Source organism: Lepus europaeus, chromosome 1, assembly GCF_033115175.1.
Source record: "Lepus europaeus isolate LE1 chromosome 1, mLepTim1.pri, whole genome shotgun sequence".
Classification (NCBI taxonomy): Eukaryota; Metazoa; Chordata; class Mammalia; order Lagomorpha; family Leporidae; genus Lepus; species Lepus europaeus.
Genome location: NC_084827.1, coordinates 8163485 through 8188647, shown reverse-complemented (window position 1 = coordinate 8188647; position 25163 = coordinate 8163485). Strand labels below are relative to the sequence as shown.

The 25163-nt window shown below is 38.6% G+C and overlaps 1 protein-coding gene across 1 annotated transcript in view; it reads right to left on the bottom strand.

Annotated features, from left to right (window-relative positions):
• CNTNAP2 (contactin associated protein 2) overlaps positions 1 to 25163 on the bottom strand; it is a 1725059-nt gene that overhangs the window by 1664337 nt on the left and 35559 nt on the right. The window contains exon 2 of the mRNA XM_062195064.1: positions 9068 to 9178. Coding sequence (XP_062051048.1) covers positions 9068 to 9178 — 111 coding nt within the window. The remainder of the gene's footprint in view (positions 1 to 9067; positions 9179 to 25163) is intronic.

Sequence of the window (25163 nt, the reverse complement as noted above, 5' to 3'; positions counted from 1 at the left end):
GAGCAGCTGGGATGCTGTGTCATAGGTGTTGGCTTAACTCATGCCACAAAGGCAGATCTTAATGTGAATATTACTAAATGGTACAAATTGTTTACATAAATTTTCCACCTTCTTGGCCTAAATACTAAATCTTTCCTTTTTGTTAATTTTATTATTTATTTACTGAAAGTATTTTTTCATTATTTTATTTGAGAAGGAATGAGGAGGCTCAAAAAGCAAGAGAGAGAGCCCCTATCTTGCTGTTGACCGCCCAAATGCTCTGAGCTAGTAACTCAATATGAGTGGCAGGGACCCAACTACTTGAGAGATTACCTGCTGCCTCCCTGGTGATTACAACAGGAAGCTGGAATCAGGAGCAGAGTTGGGACTCAAACCCAGGTGCTCTGAGCTGGGATACAGATATGCCAAGCAGTAACTTCACCACTGCAATAAATGTCTGCCCCCTTTGCTAATTTTTAGGCAAATTAGTAAATGGAGATAAAACAATTATCTCTTCAGAAAGATACAATATTGACGTATATTTTGGAATGTTTGTAAAGAAAAATTCCAAATTGTGAAAACTTCATTTAATTATGATTTTCCCCAAATATCCCCCATATTTTCCAAGTTACATACTAGAAAGGATCTTTATGTTGAGAAGGACATGTGCCCCAGATGACTGCAAATTAAGATCAAGACCAGGGATTTTGACCAATTGTGATTACATAGGATGACTTTTCAGAGATTATGGGCTCCTAAAAAATCATGTAGTCAAAGTTTCGCATTACAGAGGTGAGATAATTCAGCAACAGAACAAAGGTAGGAAGTAGCTGGAGAAGTCCTTTTGGCCACGGGAAACTATAGATTCACACTATTGAATCTACAAAGATATTTATTCTGCACATATTCACACAGTAAGTATTTATTTGGAAATATTTCCTTTCTAGTTCAGATGTACAGTTATCCTACCCTGTGTGTTCTAAAGGACAGTGTGTCAAATATTAAAATATTTAGAGTTTTCTATAGAAGTAGGAAAATAGTAATTTCCTAAAAATTAGCTAAAAGGTTTTCATATCAAATGTTTAAAATATAAAATTTCCCTGTTCTCAGTTAAGTCGAGTTTACTGTGCTAAACCAAAAATCATATTTGCTAAAAAGCCTTGATGACATATTTGTAAACATGGTAACCTCAAGGGACACAATTGTATTTCCTTCTATTTTTTTTGAAAGTGATTTGTTTTTATTTAAGGTATACGAACTTCATGCATTTCATAAACACAACTTTAGGAACATGGTGTTTCTCACCCCATCCTCCCTCCCACCTGTAATCCCATCCTTCTTCCTCCTCGTCTATTCCAGTTTTAATTTTTTACCAAGATTATTTTCAATTAACTCTATATACATACGATTAACCCTATACTAAGTAAAGAGTTCAGGAAATAGTATTAAAAAAAAAACAAAAAACAAACAAACAAAAAAACCTGTTTCTCAACAGTCAGGACAAGGGCTGCCCAAAGTCATCATGTATCAAAGTGTCACATTCACTTCCATAGATGACCTTTTAGGTGTTCTATTAGTTACCACAGATCAGGGAGAACATATGGTATTTGTCTTTTTGGGACTGGTTTATTTCACTAAGTATGATGCTTTCCAGTTGCATCCATGTTCTTGTAAATGACAGGATTTCATTTTTTTTTTTTTACCACTGTAAAAATTATCCTATAATTTCTTTATCCAGTCTTCAGTTGACAGATTGGGGATGATTCCATGCCTTAGCTATTGTGAATCAAGCCACAATAAACATGGAGGTACTCTTCCATATGCTAATTTCATTTCATTTGGGTAGATTCCCAGGAGTGGGATGGCTGGGTCACATGGTAGGTCTATATTCAGAGTTCTCAGGTATCTCTACACTGTCTTCCACAGTGGCTGTATCAGTTCACAAGTGTTTTTCTAAGAATATGAAACAAACTTCACTTAAATCCGTTGATGTGAACAGTGTTTAGCCGAATTTAATGAAAGCATCTCCAAACTGAGTGTGTGCTTCTTACTTTGTAGTTGTTCCACAATCAAGGGGAAAGGGTTCTCCAAAGAAACACAGACACAATATCTGTCCAGGCTGACCTGATTGTGCAAACATGTACATGTGTTCATAACATATTAACACCATTCACCATGGGAAACAGTACTCTATAGAAAATGGTACCAAAAAACCCAAAACTGATTTCCATGGAGAATAGAAAGACATGTATTAAAATTCCAGCATTATAAAATTTGATGTTATGAAAGAAATTGCAATATTATTTGTAAATTAAAAGGATGTTCAAACAAAATAGATGAGCCATTGCCTGGTAAATTTGCTTCCAACATCCTATTATTTTTAACAAGAGCTGATGAAATATTTCATGTAACTGCATGCCTAATTTTATAAGACTCTAAGTGAAGCAAAAGTTTGATTTATATTTGAAAATTAACTCAAGTTTATAGTATCATTTAGATGGCAACTCTCATTCAATTTGAAAGGTGAATACAAAGATATGAGGCCTTTAGAAGAAATCATTCAGAGTGATTTTTGTATAAATATATTCAGAATTTTTATGGCTGAGAATGAAAGAGTGGATGAACTTTATTCTTTCTAATGCCCAGAACAGTTTTTTCCCTAATGTTCGGTAAACTAATAAACAAACATTAGTTCCTATAAGACTGATGCATTCTGAAAGATCTTAATTCAAATGACATAGGATGGTAAGAAAATAAAAACAATTAAGAACCATGGACAGAATCTCTTTACTTTGCATGGAAAGGAGGTTGATGGGGAATATTTAAGTTAATATGAGTAATATTCCAATCATTCAAAATTCATTAAAATTATTTAAGCTATTATGTTGTTAACTTTTAAGTTATTATAATTTTTTATCATACATAATCATGGGGGAAATGGACACACAACAACAATGGAACACAAACTCTTGGAATAACTTTTTAGGGAGACATTGCTTTTGTAATAACAGGAGTATTTGTTTCATTCATTCCTTGATACTGAAAGCAGTGTTGATATCTGAAGTGTTTTCAGCACTGGAGTAACTGATGGGAAAGAGACTAGCATTCAAATGCAACACAGTTTTATAGATAGCTCTCTATTTAATTTTACGATTGATTCTATTTATAAATATAAGGGAGCCATAACTTGAGGATTGCCTGATGCAATCTTGAATTGCCCTTCTTTCTCTGTCTTCCTCGTTTGGTTGATAGATTACATAGTTACCATGGAGATAAGAAATAAGATACAGGAAGTTTAAACAACTGAATAATGCCATATTCTTCTATGATCAGTTCAGTTGGGAAACCAAGTTAAAAAGCATGGATACAACTCATTCTGTTCCCACATTCAGAACAGGCAAAATCAGCAGGTGTTTTTAGGAGAGGAATTTAAGTTCCAGAAGCACGGGATGCTAGATATCTCAACATGCTACATGAGAAAACCAACCCTTTGGGTCTTTCTGCTCCCAAGAATCTGCTCTTAAGAGGTAAGTGCTCCTTGGGGAGGCAACACTTCAGAAATGAAAGGAAGAGTAGCAGACGAAGAAAAATGCCAGGGTGATAGATACTGAGGAACAGAAAGGGGAAACTAGTGCAAAGTGCAAGAACAGGATAGGCAATACCACTTGAGAACTTGCCTTAGGAGCTCACGGCTGAGAACTCGGATTTATTTTATGTTGAGACTTGATGTTATTATATTCTAAGGGAAGAGCTCCCTACCAGCGGTTAAGAGTACTGCCTAATCTGGTAGATTCTGGCTGCCATGAGTGGGCCACGTGGAGCAGGAGGCTGCATGAGGAACTACGGCCAGCAGAAGAGGGTCAGCAGGAGGCAAGACTGGTACAGGCAGGGACAAGAGTCGTTTAGGGAGTATGGCTGCTTTCCCAGTGTGCGGCACATCAGAACAGGTTTGGGCTCAATCAATTGTGATGGACACTTTTAATACTTAACCCTAAAAAGGAGGGAAAAATAGAAAGCCAAGGGAAAGTAGGTGTTTTATAAATTTAAGCACGATGACTCCTGTTGCTGATTTAACAATTTGACACTCCTGTTCATGGCGTCAGTAATCTCCCTAGGCCCTAGTCATGAGTTGCCAGGGCTATGGAAGCCTTTAGGGTTCGCTGACTTTGATCTTATTCCGATAGGGTCATAGTCAAAGTGGAGGTTCTCTCCTCCCTTCGGAGAAGGGTACCTCCTTCTTTGATGGCCCCGTTCTTTCCACTGGGATCTCACTCACAGAGATCTTTCATTTAGGTCTTTTTTTTTTTTTTCCATGATATCTTGGCTTTCCATGCCTGCTATACTCTCATGGGCTCTTCCGCCAGATCCGAATGCCTTGAGGGCTGATTCTGAGGCCAGAGTGTTGTTTAGGACATCTGCCATTGTTAAATCAGCAACAGGAGTCACTGTGTACTTACACCCCATGTGGGATCTGTCCCTAATGTGTCGTCTAAAGCGAAGTGATGCTATAACTAGTACTGAAACAGTATTTTTATACTATGTGTTTCTGTGTGGGCACAAACTGATGAGGTCTTTACTAATTATATACCGAATTGATCTTCTGTACATAAAGAGAATTGGAAATGAAAAAAAAAAAAAAAACAACCTGGTGTTAAAATGGAAATGGCATAGAAAATTAATTAATTTGAAAAAAAAAATTATGTAGGATCTCTGTCTTTAATGTGCTGTACATTGCTATTTAACGCTATAATTAGTAATCCAATGGTAGTTTATTCACTTTACGTTGCTATGTGGGCAAAATGTTGAAATCTTTACCTAATATATACTAAACTGATCTTCTGTATATAAAGAGAATTGAAAATGAATCTTTACATGAATGGAAGGGGAGAGGGAGCGGGAAAGGGGAGGGTTGCGGGCGGGAGGGAAGTTATGGGAGGGGGGAAGCCATTGTAACCCATAAGCTATACTTTGGAAATTTATATTCATTAAATAAAAGTTTAATAAAAAAATAAATAAATAAATTTAAGCACGAAAGAACGGAGGATGGGATGAAAGGAAAAAGAATGCTTTCCAGGCATAGCAGGAACACAAGTCCTCAGAGCAGAGGAAGGTGTGATTTTCTGCCGGCCATGTACGGTCTGCCAGAAGCAGTCCACATGTACACACACGTACAAAAAAATTGGAATTGTGAACATGAAAAGAGGTTGGTGTCACACTATTTACCAAAGCTCTCTCTTGGCCTGCAGGAAGCAGGAAACGATGCTGGTTAGAGCAAAGATCTGAACAAGCATGGGTGGAAAGGATCAAGTTCAGTGGTAGCTTTCAAGGAAAGGTAAAGACTAGAGACTCTAGGGAGTACGGTATCTACATACAGAGGTTGATTCTCAGTCCTTCCAGATGTCAGTTATGTGTGTATTCTTCCCAGAAGTGATCAGTGATTATGTGGCTTACAAATGCAATCTATCTTCCCTGCTGAAGCCAATCAAGGGTAAGAAGCTTTGTCTTATTTCCACAAGGCCCATCCTGGTCGCCCCTCCCAGGTCTCTCAATGACCAAATCTGCATCACATAACAAATACAACTGGGAGAGACTGAGGACATCTATTGAGATCTGGTATTCCCATTAATCATCTGTGGCTACCTTGTGAGCAGAGGGTGCTTACTGCAAAAGGTATAGGAAGAACAAGGTCGAAGTTTTGGCACAGTCTCAAAAAGACAAATATCAAATGGTTTCTCTGATATGTGGAAGTTAATGTAGAATACAAATACAATATACGAATGGTATATCTTGTGATATGACTGTCATTTTTAGCCCTTGTTTATACTCCTGTGCAACTTGGGTCTTCCTACTTTTTCCATGTTGATTGTTAACCACAAAGAAGACTGCTATAAAATAAAGAAATTCCTCAAATTCCACCATCCAGGTTAAAAAATAAACATTTTGTAAGTTTAATTTCAGGTATCTCACTCTACATGTGTAAGTAGATAGATGAGTATTTCTAAATAAAGTGGCGTCTTGTATTTTAAAACAAGAAAATGGTTATTGTCTGAATGAGAACCAAAAACATATTGTTTCTTCACAAGAAATATGCCTAAAGGTATTAGAGAAAAAATCCATTTGCACCTAAAGTGGTAGCATCTTGTTGATTCCTGTTCTGAAAGGCTGGGGACAGAAGAAGCATATATCCAAGTAATCCCCATATTCGGTACTTTTTCTTTTTTACAAATATAACATTTGTATTCTGTCCTCCACATCTAATCTAAGTAGTTTGGTCCTGCCCCTAAACTGAAATGGATTCATTGCTGAACATTAGTTATTGACTATGCTTTCTTCAATGTTTATTTTCATTGGACTCCATGTTGCCTAGACGGTATCAATTATGCTCCTGAAATCCTGGATGCTTGAAATAACCTGGCATGCCCAAATTTACCAGGCAAGTCATAGTCTTCATTCATATTTTCCTCCAAAATTTTTCAAAGAAACATTTTACTCTGCCTCCCATCAGCAGAGCTGCCGTAGGTCTCGCAGTGTCACAGCACGTCTAGGGAATGCGATCTCCTCTTTGCATCCACAAATGTGTCATATCTTTTTCCTTTGGTAGATTGCTCCAGATTTCAGAACTGTATCATAATTATGTTTAAAATATGGCCAGGGCTTTGTTTTATTTTTTTCTATCTCTATTATTTTTGTGATTGTTTCCAGTAACTTTTATGGGAGAGGAATACATTAGAATGTTCATTACTTTGACATCTTTAAGAAGTTCTGATAATTTATAGCAACTCACCAAGTCTTTCATGCCTACAGTCAAATGAATATGTTATAAAAAAGATGGATTGGATAATACTACTATTCAATCACAACTGTGTTTTCTTGTTTATGCCCTACTTTGGGCTCTGCATCTCCATTTCACCAACTATTTGGGCTAAGACCTCTTCACACTTCTGTAAGTATAGCATGTGTACATTTCATTCCATCTTTTTCTTATCTATCTTATTCTTCTCAGTTTGTTTTTTTATTATTCTCTGATAGCTACTTCTCATCTTCCACTGCCATTTTTATTTTTCCCCTCTTCCCTATTTTTTTTCCTGTTGGGTATTTTTCTTATTCTCCCTCTCTCTCTCTTTTCCCTCTCTCTCTCTCTCTCTGATGTACTAGTTTGAAAGAGCTATAAAGAGAGAGGGAGAGACAGGGAGAAAGGGAAGTTAGGAGGGAGAAAGAGAGAAAGAACTTGCATCTACTGGTTCACTCCAGGGATGGCTACAATAGCCAGGGCTGAGCCAGGCTGAAGCCAGGAGCTTCATCCTGATCTCCCTCATGGGTGTAGGGGCCCAAAAAAAGCATATTTCTCTGCTTTTCTCAGGCCATTAGCAAGGAGCTAGATGAGAAGTGGGAGCATGGGGCTTGCGCTGTGGTATAGCAGAGGGAAAAGCTGCCACCTGTAGTGCCCACATTCCATATGGTCACGGTTCAAGTCCTGGCTGCTCCACTTCTGATCCAGCTCACTGCTATAGCCTGGGAAAGCAGTAGATGATGGCCCAATTCCTTGGGCCCCTGTACCATGTGGGAGACCTGGAAGAAGCTCCTGGCTCCTGGTTCAGATGGCCATGACTCTAGCTATTGCAGTTATCTGGGGAATGAACCAGCAGATGGAAGACCTTTTTCTCTCTCTCTCTCCCTCTCTCTCTGCCTCTGCCTCTGCCTCTCTGTTACTCTTTCAAATAAATGAATAAATCTTAAAAAAAAAAAAAGTGGGAGTGGTTAGGACTTGAACTAGAGCCCATAAGGGATGCTGGCAACGAAGGCAGTGGTTTAACATACTACGCCACAATGCAGGCCCTTCTCTTGTTTTCTTTTACTATCTTCGTTTATTATTCTTCCTCCTCCTCTCTCCCTCCCTCCCTCCTTCTGCTCTTTCCTACTTTCCATGTTTACTCCTTTTATTTCTTGACCTGGCTGTGGTTTGAGATTGTTTTATGATTTAATACTTTCTATTTTTCCTCAGCTTTATGAAGGTATGACTGACAAAATGCTCTGTCTGTATGGCCTACAACATGAATTTTAGATATGTGCATACATTATGAAATGATTAACTCAAGCTAATCAATACAGCCATCACCTCACATAGTTATCCTGCTTTCACACTGAAAACACTGGAGATCTGTTAGCTATTTTCAAGCATACAACACATTACTATGCACCAAAGACCTGTAGAGCAGATCTTTTGGCTACCAAAACTTCATACTGATTGTCCAACATCTTCCCATTTCTTCCCTCTTCCTACTTCAGCCCCTGGCAACAACCATTCCTGTTTTTACTGAATATAAAATTATGGTCCCTGCTGGCGGATTTATGTTTTTCCAATAAAATATTGTTTCTTTCCTTTTCAAGTTGTCTTTCATATATATTTGTATCAGCCTCCCTTTGATGGTTAGGAGTTTTATGTTTCTGCCTCTAATCATGTTTGCTTACTCTCTGTGAACTGCTGTCAAGTTTGAAATTACCATTTCCAAATGAATACCGTGACATTGAAGTCTAAAAATCAAGTGGTAGTCACAGATATGTAGCTATTTATTACTGAGTTTTAGTAACAAAGCTAAATTTTGGGCTCTGGAAGAAAAAAAGCCAGTGGGCCATATACATTATTATTCTGCATTTTCTAAACAAACTTTATACATTAATAAGAAGAGGGAAAAAGCAGTGGATATGAAGTAGAATTTTTCATATTGTTTAAGTGTATTAGGAATAGAGTCTTTGTACCTTTTTTCTGAATGATTTTCAGATTGACAAGAAATTCCTTAACTCAGAATGTTTATGTCATTTTGAATTTGTTACCACAGGCAACTCCAGAATGTCTTCTCCTTTGACTTACAATGCCTCATTTCCAGCCTACATTTTTTCTGTTTTTCCTGATAGTATGACTCTCTCATGTAACCCCTATTTGTGGATCTTCTGGAAGAAGTGGCAGCAATAATTTTAGGTACCTGCTAATGTCTGTTATATGGCATTGATATATTTAAAATGGAGCCACAAGTAAAACATGGTTCTTTCCAACCACAGTGATTGACAAAGGAATCAACATTTCTCTTACCCCCTCGCTTGTTCGTCTTGGCATAGCCGGGAGAATAGCTACCAGACATAGACGAAGAGCTGCTGAAAACTGTGTGGGGCAGTCCAGAGACCAAGGGCTCATCACATTTTTCTGGAAAAAAAAAAAAGACAGAGGGATTCAGTAAAGATCTTTAAGTTATTATTGATATGAGATCAGTGAAATATTTAATGCAGTGTAAATTTTCAAGCCTATGAAACAACATTGTCAACTGATCAGAATTTAGGTAAATCAGTTATGATAATTATAACAAATCACACGAGCAATTTAAACACTGCCTTGATTTTCTTAATGTATCTACAACAAAATATTATTCAGAAGAACTTCAACTCAGACTATCTTTCTAAGAATCCCAAGTAGAACTGAGATTGTTTACATAACAAGTTTTATTATTTGACATCTCCGGAAAACTCTCTGAAGTATTTGACTTGTGTAATAATGCAGTCATAAAAGTTGAATAAGTTCTAGAGATCTGGTACACCACAGTATGCCTATATAGAGTAACACTCTATTGTATACTTAAAAATTTAAGAGGTTCTATCTCGTGCTAACTGTCCTTACCACAATTAAAAAGCAGAAAAGACAGAAAGAAATAATCAGGTTTTGGTAAGAGAGAACTCAGAATAATCACTGGCTTAGAAAGTATTACTGCCAGAAAAATTAATCATTTTCCACCCTTATGAACCAATATTGCAACCAGGCAATACTGCAATTCTATTTCTAACACGTTGTGCACCATTAATATTGTTTCCTTCCTTCCTCACTAGCTGCTTGTTCCCGAATTCCTCTGCTAAAGTCTTCTCCTTTTCGCAAAGTCTACATGTGTCTAACAGTAAAGTGTCCAGGACTCAATTCTGCCATCACGTCTCAGTTTATCTTCCTCTCTGGCACATTGTGTTAATAAGGACTGTGTCTTCTGGAGTAGCACACCATCCTGGCTAGTCACCTCACATCACAGTTGCAGACCTGACCCATGGAGCCTTCAGAAGTCTCTGTTATTGGCATAGACTAGCTTTCCTGGTTCCTCCATTGGCCCCTGAAGAGATCCGCGGAAAAGTGAGAGAGAAACTGGCTCCCACTCACAATTGTTTGGAATGGCCCGCAGTGGCCCCTCACATCCTCCTCCATCACTGATCCCTCACCGTGACCTCTTGCAGCCCCTGCAACAGAACCTGCTGCTGCGGCTGACCTTCTATAGTCCCTGTCCACCTGCTGCCATGCTCACCCCTCCCTCAGTCGGCACAGGATGTAAAATGGTCCACTGAATGAAAGAATAAAGAACCAACTAACCAGCAGGCCAGGAGGAGCAGAGAAGCACAATGCCAACTTACAACATGGTCACACTTAATTCTTAGACAAGTGGTCTTAAATTCCCAGTAAATGTTTGCACATGTTCAGAACTCTACTTAAAAAGGCAGGGGATTGAATTACTAAATATTCTAGAATGGTATCTACCTCATATATTTACACAGAAAAATATTAATAGAAGAAATAGTTTTCTTGAAAATTCACTTAAATGAAGCTATGTCCCTAATGACACCGAAGAAATGAATTATCATTATCTCACCACTCAAGTGTGTACAAATCTGAAGTTAAAATGAACAAATCCATTATCTCAGAATAGATTTCTTATTGTTTAGCTGCAAATGCCTCTGAGAAATATGCCATGCCTCTATGGATCTATTCCCCAGGAAATTAAACACAAAGGAATGAAAAGATGGACATAAAATTTGTTTTAAAAGAATCATTTGCCTTGTAGTGTATAATGATTACAGGTATTCATTGAAGGTCACTATTGCTTGCTAATGATGTAAGTAGGCATCTATGGAGTTTTATGTTTGGAGAGTGTTTGCTCTATGGTTCATAATCCCATGGTGGTTGCTTCTGAGATCTACATCTTAAGCAAAAAGTTGAAAACAAAATTAGCGAAAGTTTTTATTAGCTGTCGATAGCCTTTATCTACCACCTATATATGTGAACATCTTTTTTTTTTTTTTTTTTTTTTTTTGACAGAGACAGTGTGAGAGAGAGATAGGGTATAAAGGTCTTCCTTCTGTTGGTTCACTCCCCAAATGGCCGCTATGGCCGGCACTCCGCCGATCCGAAGCCAGGAGCCAGGTGCTTCCTCCTGGTCTCCCATGCGGGTGCAGGGGCCCAAGCACCTGGGCCATCCTCCACTGCCCTCCCGGGCCACAGCAGAGAGCTGGACTGGAAAAGGAGCAACCGGGACTAGAACCCGGCACCCATATGGGATGCTGGCACCACAGGCAGAGGATTATCCAAGTGAGCCACAGCACTAGCCCCACGCAAACATCTCACAGGTCGTGTTAAAGAGATATGGTATCTCTAGGTGGCATAGCCACCTATTAGATGGCAATCAATTGTGGCTCACATTCAATCCATAATCTGTTGACAAATAGCTTCTATTGTAGAGCTCTGGTTCATTTTAGTACAGTACTGCTTAATCACTTATGACATTGATCATAGAGATATGAATTTTTTTATTTTTAAATTTTATTAAGGAATAGAAATTTCATGCATTCCATATATACAATTTAGGAAAACAGCGGTTCTCCCCCCTCTACCTCCCTCCCGCCCACACACAGCCTGGTTCCAGGATCATTAGGTTAGCTTTCCAGGATGGCCCAGCTCTGTGACATGGGAAGAGTTCTAGGTGATGACATCCCGGACATATAAGACCCCCTGGCTGGGTCCTCTGTCTAAATGTGCTTTTATTTTCAGGATGTGGATTGGGATTTAGTTGTCAGATCTGGTTGGTGGTAATCTCTTCCAGTTGTATATTTTTGTACTGACAGACTGTTGCCTTCTGGTTTTCCATTTTTTGAGAACATGAAAGATTTTTATAATTAAAATTGCTAAAGAAAAAAGTATCAGTTAAAAGCTGTAATATAAATTGAGAGATTCCACATTAACTGTTAAAATTTACTCCTCAGTTTCATGCAGGTAAACAATTAAAATATATTTGATTCTCCTATTTTCTGATTCTCAAGAAGATAATTTTTATAATTTTGCCATAATCTCTGTTTTAACTGGAATGCTGCTTCTAGTGCTCCTGTTGTCCTAAAAGTCTACTGTGTTCGCTCATTTTTGTCCATTGAAATATGTGTCGGGCATCCACATGGTGCCAAACACGAGAGGCACAGCAGAAGATAAAACTGGCATCGCCTACCCTTGAAGAGCTTATGATTTATTGGGAAGAAATAGAACAATAAGCAAAATGTAAACTTATAGTATAAGGTGTTTATGAATACCACTGAAGAACATCAAATACAAAAAAGGGAGCAGGGGTCTGGTGGTGGAATGGGGTGCAGGGCTTTGCTGTTTTATGCCGCTTGGTCAGAAATAGCCTCTTTTGTCAGGAGACATCTGAGTATGGATTGGGAGGAAATGAGATGAACCATGTTAGAATTAAAGCACCACACTGGGAGAAATTTTCCTGTCTAAGCCTGTTTAATATCACTTGCTAGTACCAAATAATAATGAATAACATGTTTTGTAAGAGTGAGCATTCAATGCATATGTATCATAGCACTGAAAGCAATTAGAATGAAGATTGATTAAATGATCCATCAGCTTTTTAATTTAGAGTAGAATAAAACCTGAGGATAATTTATCCTTACTATATTTTAAAAAGCTCGACTCCTGTAACAATTGAACATCTTAATGCCAAATTTAAATTGCTCATTAACTTTACAAATCAATTAAAATCTGTAATTTTAAAAATAATACAGAAAAATAAATATTGAGATAAAATAAAACATATACAAAATTATTTTGTCATAGATTATAAAATCTGACATTTTTCTAAACTGACACATAATCTATAACCATGTAATTAAGAATAATGCTACATTTACTATATTTTCTCCATGGAAACATTAATCATAAATATTTATTGAGCTCTTCCTCCATGCCTTGTACTGATCTAACTATTTTGGGTTGAACTTAAAAAAATTAAAACATGGGCCATCTCTCCATGTGTCGCAGCAGTAGTTGAAGTCACATAAAGTAACTGAACATGAAGAAAGCAGAGAGTACCAAAGAGTTTGTAATGCAATTCCAGATAGTATGTCATCGCAGACTGAAAGTAACACAGAGCAAACACAGGGCTTTCGCTGCAATGAGTTGCTTGCCCATCTGGCTCCATCATAAGGTCTGACCTTGAACAGGTCACATTCCTTTTTATGAGTCAGTTGACTCACACATAGCAGTGACAAAATTGACCTCAGTTTTCCTTAAGCTCTGAAAACTTCAAGAAACATGAAATATAGGAGGGAGCGAATCCTGGCCTGCAGGCCACATGCAGGCTTGTTTTCATGAGCAGAGCTTTCCTGGAGCACAGCTGCACTCATTCATCTATGACTGCTTTCACACAGTAGCAGAATGGTGCAACAGAGACCACAGGGCCCACAAAGCTCAACTATTTACTATCTGACCTCCTACGAAGTCTTCCAGCCTCCAGCCTAGTTCGACAAGTATTACAGGTTTCAGGAATGAGAATGGTTGAGGATTACTGATGGTGTCAGGTAACATATTAGTAACAAATAGGACCAGGGGAACAATGGTAAAAAAAGAGGGTTGAGAACATTCTAGAAAGAGGCAACAGCTTAAACAATGTAACAGAGGTCACGTGGGTATGCAAATTTCCAGAGGAGGTCACAGGAGAACACCACGCACACACATGTTGCCATGCTGACTATTGTGGTGAACCAGCTATTCTTATTTCCAACTGCAATAATGCTCACTACACGTTCTGCATGCTAAAGAATTTGCTCACTTGTGCTAGAACATGTGTTTCAATATTCTATAGATACTAAATACTAGGAAATTAGATGAATTCCTGGAGAAACTTAGAATTTTATATACTAATTTAAATAAATAAATTTTAAATATTAAATTTAAATAAATACATATTAAATAAATAGAAAATTTACATATGGGAAAAGGAGAGAGAAACGAATATGCTTTCACAATTGAAATAATTTAGTATTATATTTTCCAATACTGGGGTGTCTTCCAAAACTATGGCCACACATATCTATGGCAAATATTTGATCTCCAATGCACTCCCCTTCTAGGAAATCTTGGATGAAAACTAGAAGAGCAGATGGGCCTTGAGTTTTATTTTCATAGACTTTCAGTCAGTCAGAAAGGCTGACTAGCTAAGAGCATTCTGTCCTAACTCAGGCTAGAACAGAGGAGCAACTGGCAGAGAGGAAGTGACTTCTGTCCCTTACCTAGAAGAATGTGGTTGAGAGGGTAAGGCTGGCTACTGGCAAAGGACTTGAGCGGACGTTTGCAAGGTCACAGGACTACAGAACATGTGGAACTGCCAGCACAGTATGGCACTCAAATATATTTCATTAAAAATAGTGTTGGAAACTTTTCAGAAAACAGTATCTTTTAAAATGATGGAACTTACAAATATGTTTTATAATAAGCATTTGTTAACATAAGCCTACTACAGGAAAGCCATTAAGAACAACAGAGGGTTCCAGAACCAAATGGTGCTTTCTGGATAGAAATATTAGCAGCAATACCTCATTTGCATACACGCAAAAGTCCTTTGGAAAGGCAGAGTCTCCTTGGAGTGCACCACTCAGTCCTCGCTGTGTGTCCTATGGATGTACTCAGACGCTAACTTCTCAAGACAGAGCCGCTGTACCACTGCCTGCATGGCTACGCTGCCTCAGATTCTGTGACTTTTCTTCTCTATCATCAGAAGAAATTTAACAGACTTGGTAAATTTATTTTCTGCTTCCATTGAACAGATACTTGCTGTGCTCCTTAAAACCAAAACCATGTTATCAACAGAAAAGTGGTGCTAATTCCCTTTCTTCCTGGCTCCCTGACCAGGTTGGAAGTTCTTCTGAGAGATTTTCAATCTTCCACTGTGCTCCTGTCAGGGCCTGGAGTCAGGTCTCAATGACTCAGGATGACACCTTGCCTTCTACTTCAAAAATTCCCTATGCTGTCTGCTCACCCCATGCCCAACTCCTGCCAATCACTGTGCTCACCCACCTGAATATGCATCCACATGTGCATCCCCTATTGTTTACCATGTCCAGCCTATTACTTGCTACGTTGCCCCATACACCAGTTGCCTGCTTATGGTTGCATGGCTTCAGAGACAGTGGGAGAATACCAGGAATAAAGTGTGACTTCTTGATTTGCCTAACAATCTCAGGATTTGAATGAAAAGGCTACTGAAGCAATGACCCTGGTGCTTCCTGAAGAATGACTGAGATTAATGCTGACCCCTTCAAAGACTTTATAAATTATTACTAGGGCCATACTGATGAAGAAAATACGCGCATGGAATCTAGCACATCTACACCTCAGGAACCTTATTCCCAAAGGCAATGATTCCTTAAGTTTCTCATTTCTTTGGAATGAAAGAAGGGATGGGGAGGGGAGGGGAGTGGAGGGGAAGGGAAGGGAGGGGAGAGGAGGGGAGGGAAAGGGAGGGAGGGGAGGGAGGAGAGGAAAGGTGGAAGGGAAGAGAAGGGAGGGGGGAAGGGAGAGAAGAGAAGAGAGAATGAAGAAAGTAAAACAGGCACGCAGACAGGTATCATAGTTGATTTCTACAGCTGTGGTATGTTCACAATTAATATTTGCACAACTGTAGCCAGGTGGTTGAAGAGTAGTGTGTTGTGATGCATCCAGAGGGTTGGAGACCCATCTCCTTTTATCCACACACGTTACTTGAATTGGAAATACACATTGTCACCTCAGAATGTTGCTAACTTTGACATTCTATTAAAATACAAAAACAAATTTAGATCATTCCAAATGTTATCCGAAACTTTCATATCCCTATCATTTATTTTTTGTGGAAAAAAGGATAATCATGTCTGGAAGACAGATTTATTAAATTTTAATTTTATTACCTGACATTCAAGGATTGCCTTCTTCAATAACATATGAAAAGCAGGAAATAGAATATGACATTTTCTTCAAACTTTTTTTATAATTCTTTTACTTGCGGAGGTAATTTTGAAAATTAAGGCCCATTATTTTAAACTCAATACTGACTAATAAAATTGTCTTGGGATAGTTACAACTTTCAGTTGTAGCATGAGGTTAATAGTGTGGACAAGAGCTCACAGTCCTTGGGTTTTACTCCTAGTGATAGGAATTTGCGAAACTATCATACCCCTAGTCTCCTTAATTTTTTCGTATTTCAAAACTCCTCTCCCAGTTATGAATCAGTTGCCTTGTGATTTTTAAATCATAGTAGGAAATTAACAATTAAAAATCACCATTACAGGAGGATATGAGACAAATATTTGCTGCTTCTAAGAGTCAAAATCCTACTGACCCCTACTCAAACTCATATTTTTTATAACTTCACTTACAGTGTATTTTTCTTCCCATTTTTATGGCTCATACATTGCTTTTGTGAAACTCTTGCTCTGGCTTCCCTGGACTACTCTTTGTCATTGGAAATAAGATCCACATTTTTTTTTTTATTAAACTTTTATTTAATGAATATAAATTTCCAAAGTATAGCTTGTGGGTTACAATGGCTTCCCCCCTCCCATAACTTCCCTCCCGCCCGCAACCCTCCCCCCTCCCGCTCCCTTTCCCCTTCCATTCATGTAAAGATTCATTTTCAATTCTCTTTGTATACAGAAGATCAATTTAGTATATATTAGGTAAAGGTTTCAACATTTTGCCCATATAGCAACATCGAGTGAAAAAACTACCATTGGATTACTAATTATAGCATTAAATAGCAATGTACAGCACATTAAAGACAGAGATCCTACATAATTTTTTTTCAAAATAATTAATTTTCTATGCCATTTCCATTTTAACACCAGGTTGTTTTTTTTTTTTTCATTTCCAATTCTCTTTATATACAGAAGATCACTTCAGTATATAATTAGCAAAGACCTCATCAGTCTGCGCCCACACAGAAACGCAAAGTATAAAAATACTGTTTCAGTACCAGTCATAGCATCACTTGGCTTTAGACAACACATTAGGGACAGATCCCGCATGGGGTGTAAGTACACAGTGACTCCTGTTGCTGACTTAACAATTTGACACTCCTGTTCATGGCGTCAGTAATCTCCCTAGGCTCTAGTCATGAGTTGCCAGGGCTATGGAAGCCTTTAGAGTTCGCTGACTTTGGTCTTATTCCGATAGGGTCATAGTCAAAGTGGAGGTTCTCTCCTCCCTTCGGAGAAGGGTATCTCCTTCTTTGATGGCCCCGTTCTTTCCACTGGGATCTCACTCACAGAGATCATTCATTTAGGTCTTTTTTTTTTTCCCATGATATCTTGGCTTTCCATGCCTGCTATACTCTCATGGGCTCTTCAGCCAGATCTGAATTCCATCAAGATGGCATGTACCAATGCCATCGCACTAGTCCAAGTGATCAATTTCAGCTCACAATTGATAGCTCTGATAGGTCTAAGAGTCAAAGAGATCACACAAACAAGACAAGTATCTGCTAATACTAACTGATAGAATCAAAAAGGGAGAGAAAGATCCAACATGGGAAGTGGGATACACAGCAGACTCATAGGATGGCAGATGTCCTAAACAACACTCCGGCCTCAGAATCAGCCCTCAAGATCCACATTTTTTACTGATCCTTAGAAATGTCATACAGTACAGAGAAACCTTAAGACCCTCAGAATCCATGGAAATAACTATTGCACTTGCTGAGGAGTGAGCAAGACAAAAGATGTGGGGCAGAAGCACCAGCCCTTCTCCAAATCTCCCTATGCAGTGTAGACCTTCCAGCCCTGGGACTCCTGCAGCAGGAGCAGTGGATTCAGCTGTTCAATGCTCTGAAACTTGTCTCAAAAAAAGGAATCACTGTTACTTGTCTTCACAGGTACACATACACACAGTCACACAACATTTAGTGTAATGTATGTCTGTAAGCAAGAGCATGTATAGTGTGGTCTGTAATATGTTTTTACATACCAAATGATCTAGCATGTGAATTCTCACACAGATAGTACTCATTTTCATGTATTATTTGTATTAAGTTCTTCATGACAGAGTTAACATACTTTACACAGAAAATGCAAGCATTAGAACTTTGATAAAATATTATATAAATGCACTGAGAATTAATTATTTCCCCACACAATCTATGGGAGAATGGACTTGGCTTTGTTTACCTACCCCTAGAAAGGATTTACCCAGGACAGTGACCACAAAGACAAGTATCCTTAGTCATCAAATGCTGATTTAAAGGAAAGCTAAAGACAGTGAAACTAGAATCGAATCAACTGAGTAGACATCCTTATCTTACAGCAATGAAAATCCTTAACTGGAAAAAAAAAGACTTCCTCTTTTTTCTTTTCATTGACTTTGTCCTGTTTCCTTCCAGAGGAGGTGAATCCATTTACATTTTTATTCATTTTCCACTCAATGAGAAAATCCAAAAATGGATTATGCCTTAGAGTACCTGTAAGCCTGAATGAGGCAGCCTTCCCAAATTCCATTTCAACCCTTGCAAATTATGACTACAAATGGCATAGATTGTAGAGGTTATTCAGTTAGAATAATTAAATCAATGAGCAGTAACAGCAATCACTTACTGAGTAGAATATATTATATATTTTGAAAGAATTATCTCATTGATTATTTAACCCTTTGAGATAGGTATTAGTACTGTTTATAGATGAAGAATCTAAGAACACACGGTTAATGGATATTAGAGTCAAGGCAAAAATCAAGTAGTATGTGATTGTAAGACCTATGCTTTTGAGGTCTATATTACAAGGACACACCATATCTAGAGTGACCAGGAGGAAAAAAAAATAAATATATGTTTCACTGGGCTTATAGGCCAGACAAATCTCCTAATAATATTGAAGCTGCCACGTGGTTCTCACCACCTGTCATTCTGATCCCATCCAAGGTATTACTGGAGGTGATGTCCTATGTAACAATGTTGTAGCAATTTCAGTTATCTTTGTCATATCGGACCCACATAATTCAACTAATGGGAAGAGGTTCCTACAGTTTTAAATAGGTGTTCCCAAGGAAACTCTAACATAATCAGCAATTCAATTTTGATCAGCAAAGCACATTATCTGTATTCTACTTACTCACGCAATTAATATTTACTGAGAACTTATTTCCTGCCTCAATCTTTCTCTCCTTATGATCTGTTTTCTTCACAGTTGCCAAGATGGATCTTTTTAAAATGGGGATCAAGGCACATATTTGGCATATCAGTTAGATTCCCACATCCTATACCAGGCTTTGGTGTTCAGGTCTGGCTCCCACTTCCCAGTTCCAGCTACCTGCTAAGGCACTTCCTAGGAGGCAGTAGGTTCCTGTCACCCACATGGGACACCAGAGTAAGTTCTTCACTCCCACCTTCAACCAGTCCCTGTCCTGACTGTTTATAGGCATTTGAGGAGTGAACCTGCAAATGAGAATTCTGCATCTGTGTTTCTTTTCCTGTCTTTGTCTCTCTCTGGATGTTTGTGTGCACCTGATTCTCCAATAAACAAGAATTTCAAAAATATAAGTGGGATCAGATCATGCCACAGCCTACCAAACTCCCAGTGTTCCTTCCCCTCTACCCTGCCATTGAATATCAATCCAAGTTCCACCAGAATGCAAGATGTTCTGGCCTTGAGTGTATCTCTGATGCTATTTTATTCACTCCTTCTCAGGATCACAAGGGGATTCTCCTGTTTCCCTTCAGACGCACTAAGCACTGTTCTGCTCCAAGGAATTTACACTTCTCAGTAGCTAGAATTCCGATTATAAAATCTAAAAGCACTGGCTTCTTTCTGCCCCCAACTCAAACTCCGTCTCCCCTTCCTTGACATTTCATCTAAATTAATTAACTCCACTTCTGCCTTCATACCTTCAAGACGTTGCTTGCTATTCAGTCACACCCTCTTATTGTGTTCACACTACCAATCACAACCCTGAAACTAATCTTATTTTAACCTTAATTATCATCTTTCTTAGTAATTGAACTGTCAATCTCAGGAGAGTAGGTGGGGCATGTGTCTGACTTGGTGACCCTGTATTCCTGGATCCCAACAAACTGGTATGCAGTATGAACACTGCATACAGTTATGGAACCCATGTTTGCTGACAATGAATAACAACAAATCCAACAGAAAGTGAGCAAGGCAAAATAGCTCCTCGTTTTGGCTACTGAGATTGAGTCATTTCATTGGATTAGCTTCTAACAGACATTTTGTATTTTCCGTTTTTAAAATCTACATTGCAAAAGAGTTTTGGCTTCATCTCATGATGTTGTTTTGACCTTTCTCACTGTATCCTACATAAGAAAGATCATCTTTCTGACCTTTATCAAATTAAAATGACTGATACCTTTAAACCTAGAATTGTAGGGTTTGTATAAATCATCAATATTTGCATGTACCTCTGAAACTTTTAAAGTTTTTGGTTTAAGCCAATCACTTTTATTAACAATGAAGTTAATGACTATTCTGAATCAGCTCCTTTATACTTCTTCTTAATCTTCAAAAAAAGGTAAGACTTTGGTGTCTGAAATATAGCATTTTCATTGTGAATCACTGAAAACCTATTGTGATCAGTAATTGCTTACACAGTAATCTCCTTGCTTTATGATGACTTCTTGAAGGAAGAAAACTTTATATTTCCATTATGCAGTATTGCAGAGCAAATAAGAAATCTTCATATATTTTGAAAAAGATATTGGACACAGTCAATATATAACATGGTAAGTAATAAATTCAATATTATCATCTAAAAAATGGTCCAACTTCCTTTCACTTTCCTGTTTGCTGTCTAACAGCTATGTTCTGAAAAAAAGTAGTATAACTAGAAAATCAGTCACGTTTGCAAAAATCATGGTTGTAAATCAAATAGGAAATTGTCTGGTCTGCATGTACCAAGGGCGAATTACTCTGAGACGTAGTTCAGATTTCGCTGGACATTTAACAGCTGCAGCATATTTCTGACAGATGGTATAACAGATGAATCAGTTTCACATTATCTCCTAAACTGCTATATACCAGAAAAGGAATAGATTTTTGAGGTGTTTTAAAAAATAAGTTGAGTTTTTGTCTCCTCTAGGTTGATCTTCTAATTTAACAGAAATAAATCCTACAACACAAAAAGTCAATTTTTTCACTGTTATAATCTGGAAAATTTTTTTTAAATTTTCATTTTCATTACATTAAAAAGGAATTAGAGTAAGAGATAATCTAATGGTTAAGAGATCTCCATCTCGTATTGGAGTGTCTGAGTTCAACACTCAGTTCTGGCTCCTTGTCCCAGCTCCCTGCCCATCCTGACCCTGGGTAGGGCTCAAATAGTTGGATCCTTGTCACCCATGTGGATGCCTGGATTGAGTCACTGGACTTGGCCTCAGCCCAGACCAGCCTTGTAGACATTTGGGGAGTAAATCAACAGATGAGATTTCTTTCTCTCTCTCTCTCTTTCTCTCTTTCTCTCTTTCCTCTCTCTCTGTTAAATTTTAAAAAAAAAATAGGAATAAAAAAAGGAAACTGAATTTAAAATAGAGTTAACATCCACAAGTCAGGCAAGTCACGCAGATGTATAACATTGTAAACAGTGTTGGGAGTGGCCTGTAGAAAAAAAACAAAAAATGTTCAAGTTCCATAGTCTTACAAGGAAGCAGAGCTACTTGGCACTTTGAATAAACTCAATAATTTGAAGACTATCAAGGTCAATTGCAATATGCTAAATGAACTTGAGCACTCTTGAAGTTTTGATCAACAATCTCTTTAAGTATTGATTTCTTTACTGTTGCAAGATGTTAGTCCACTGGTCACATTTTTTGGTCTCTAGTTTCATTAACTGGTGAATTCAAAGTGAGTATCTCAGAATAAGAGGAAGCACTTGTGAACGGCCAAGTCTACTTCCTAACCTACTTAACTTAGATTTAAATAATCGACTAAAGCACTACAGATAAGCATCTTCAAGTGTTCCTGGTTTATGTTACTTCAGATTAGATCATGTTTTCAAGAAACACAAAGTGAATGCAAAACAGTCAACAGGAGTGAAGCTGTAGAAGAATATTCAATTCATTGACAAATATATTGAATGTTTAAAAAAAATCACCCATGGGAGCTGGGGTTGTAGTGCAGCAGGTTAAGCTGCTCTCTGCAAGACACCAGCAGGCCATATGAGTGCTTGTTCAAGTCCTGGCTGCTATACTTCCAAACCAGCTCCCTGCTAATGTACCTGGGAAAGTAGCAGAAGATGGCCCAAGTCCCTGGGCCCCTGCCACCCACCTGCAAGATATGGATGGAGTTCTTGGCTCCTGGCTTCAGCTGGCCCAGCTTCAATCATCGCAGCTATTTGGAGAGTGAACCAGCAGACGTAAGATCTCATGTCTGTTTGCCTGTGTGTGTGTGGGGGGTCTTTGCCTTTTAAGGAAATAAATCTTTAAGAACTTCATTTAGGGTTCCTATTTTATTTAATATATTTTATAGATTTAAAAATGACTGAAAGAATATATAAACCAAAATGTTATACTGTCTAGTAGATGCTGGTTGATCTTTATTTTCTAGTCTGTTTTCTACAGTTTTGCAATGTGCTTCAATTAGGATATATTGATTTTATAAGACCTGAGCAATAAGTAATACTAAGGAAATTAACCTGCATCTCTTCTACACGGGTAGCAGGGACCCAAGAACTTGGGTCATCACCTACTGGATGAACACTAGTACTTTCCCAAGATGCACATTTGTAGGAAGCTGGAATTGGAAGTGGAGTCAGACTCAAAAACAGGTATTGAACTATGGGACGTGGGTGTTCCAAGCAGTGTCTTAACCGCTCTACCGAACGCTCACCCTGGGATGAGTGTTGGGTTTTTTTGTTGTTGTTGTTTTTTGGAAGTGCAAGGAGGCCTCATTGATAAGGTTTCATTAGTTAATTAATTAATTTGAGAGACAGAGACTTAGAGCTCCCATCCACTGGTTCACTCCTCTGAATGCCCACAACCTTTTCAGGCCACAGTTTCCCACATGGATGGCAGGAGCCCAACTACTTGATGGATCACTGCTGCCCCTCAGTGTTTGCATTAGCAGGAAGCTGGAGTCAGAAGTTAAAAACAAACATCAAACTCAGGCACTTTGAGTGAGATGTGGGTGTTTTAACCAGGGTTCTAACTGCTGTTCCAAACGATACCCTAAGGTGGCATTTTAGTAGGAACTTCATGGAGAAGAAGGTGCCAGCCATAGAGGTATCTGCCACCTGTGGAAAGTTAGCTCTAGGATTAGAAGTCCACATGAGTTGGCCCTGTAGCAGGAAGAAAGCCTTCAAGGGTCTCATGGTGCCTGTGTGAGTCGAGTGAAAGCAGCCTGGGCCAGACAGCAAAGAAAGAGGTCAAAGAGATAAGAGAATGAGACACACACACACACACACACACAGAGACAGAGAGAGAGGATGAATGAATTGGTTAGGAGGCATTTTGTAGGGCTTTAAAGGAAATTGTAAAGAGATTGACCTCAGTAATTTCTTTTTTTTTTTTTTTTTTTTTGACAGGCAGAGTGGACAGTGAGAGAGAGACAGAGAGAAAGGTCTTCCTTTTGCCGTTGGTTCACCCTCCTATGGCCGCCGCGGTAGGCGCGCTGCGGCTGGCGCACCGCGCTGATCCGATGGCAGGAGCCAGGTGCTTATCCTGGTCTCCCATGGGGTGCAGGGCCCAACGACTTGGGCCATCCTCCACTACACTCCCTGGCCACAGCAGAGAGCTGGCCTGGAAGAGGGGCAACCGGGACAGGATCGGTGCCCTGACCGGGACTAGAACCCGGTGTGCCGGCGCCACAAGGCGGAGGATTAGCCTAGTGAGCCGCGGCACCGGCCGACCTCAGTAATTTCAAAGAATGGAAACTCCTAGGAGAAAATATGGTATTTTACTGTTGGTTATAAAGAAAGTGAATGTTTAATGTAAACAGTACCACATTTATGTCTAAAAGTCACTCTAAAGTCACTGTATTGAAATTTCTATATAAGGGCTGTAAGTGAGGATTACTATTCTAACTAATTCAAATTGAGTTTTTGTCTTCAATATTCAAAGCAAGAGAAATTAAATGGGACATCATAGTGCTCTGGATGTAAGTTCATCCTCAAAAATCTAAAGATTTATTTTAAAATAGTAATAGTTTAACTTGTATTAATCTAGCATTCTTTTACCCATACTTATACTGAACCTATTACAAATTTAAGTCACATACTAACTTTCTAAGTGACAAAGAGAAATATGTAAGTCTATCAAACTCTGATTTAATTATTTCTCAAATGTGCCTTCAATGACATGGAAAGCATAGAACTGAGGACAATGGAAAGACACTGCAGCTGCTACCAGGGCTTGTTTCTAGTAGGAAAATAGAGTACACGGCTCACGGTGTTCCGTGGGCTGATTCTCTCTGAAGGGCCTGGATGCAGGAAGCAAAGCAAGCTCTACCTGAAGGCATGATGACAGTTTGAAGATTTAATATTTTAAAAGACAGAAGAGGATATGAAACATTTCACTCCATAGAAAATGGCAAACAGCATTCAAGGCAACAGAATAAATACCACACAAAGTTATAAATACATGAAGATGCTGTGTCTTCAACAGGAAGGAGGCGAAAACAGACTGCTAACAACAACAAAACAAACTTGTTCTCACTGCCAATGTATTCTCCCAACCTTCTTTTGCAAAACTAATTATGTCTGAAATTAAATACCACGACGAGAGGGCTTCCCTGCCTACACCCGCCTTTAAACCAACTTTAGTCTGTACCTGTCTCTTCTCAGAGGACTCACTCTTTGTGTTGTAGCAAGGATGACAGTCAGGAATGTTGTATTCAACTGTGTACTTTCTCGTGTAATGTTTGCCTCTGTCATGAGTTAACCCCATGAGGAAAGACGTCTGGGTATTCAGCACATGGGACAGTACCTGGTGCCCAGAATGAATGAACTGAATGGATGAATTGTGGGTGGCCAAGAGGGTGGAATTCACAGAAGAAATGACCTGAAAACGGAAGCTGAGACTAAACTGTATAAATACCTCAATTCACTCCTACTGTTCACGTCCTCGTTGATTCTCTCAACAAAA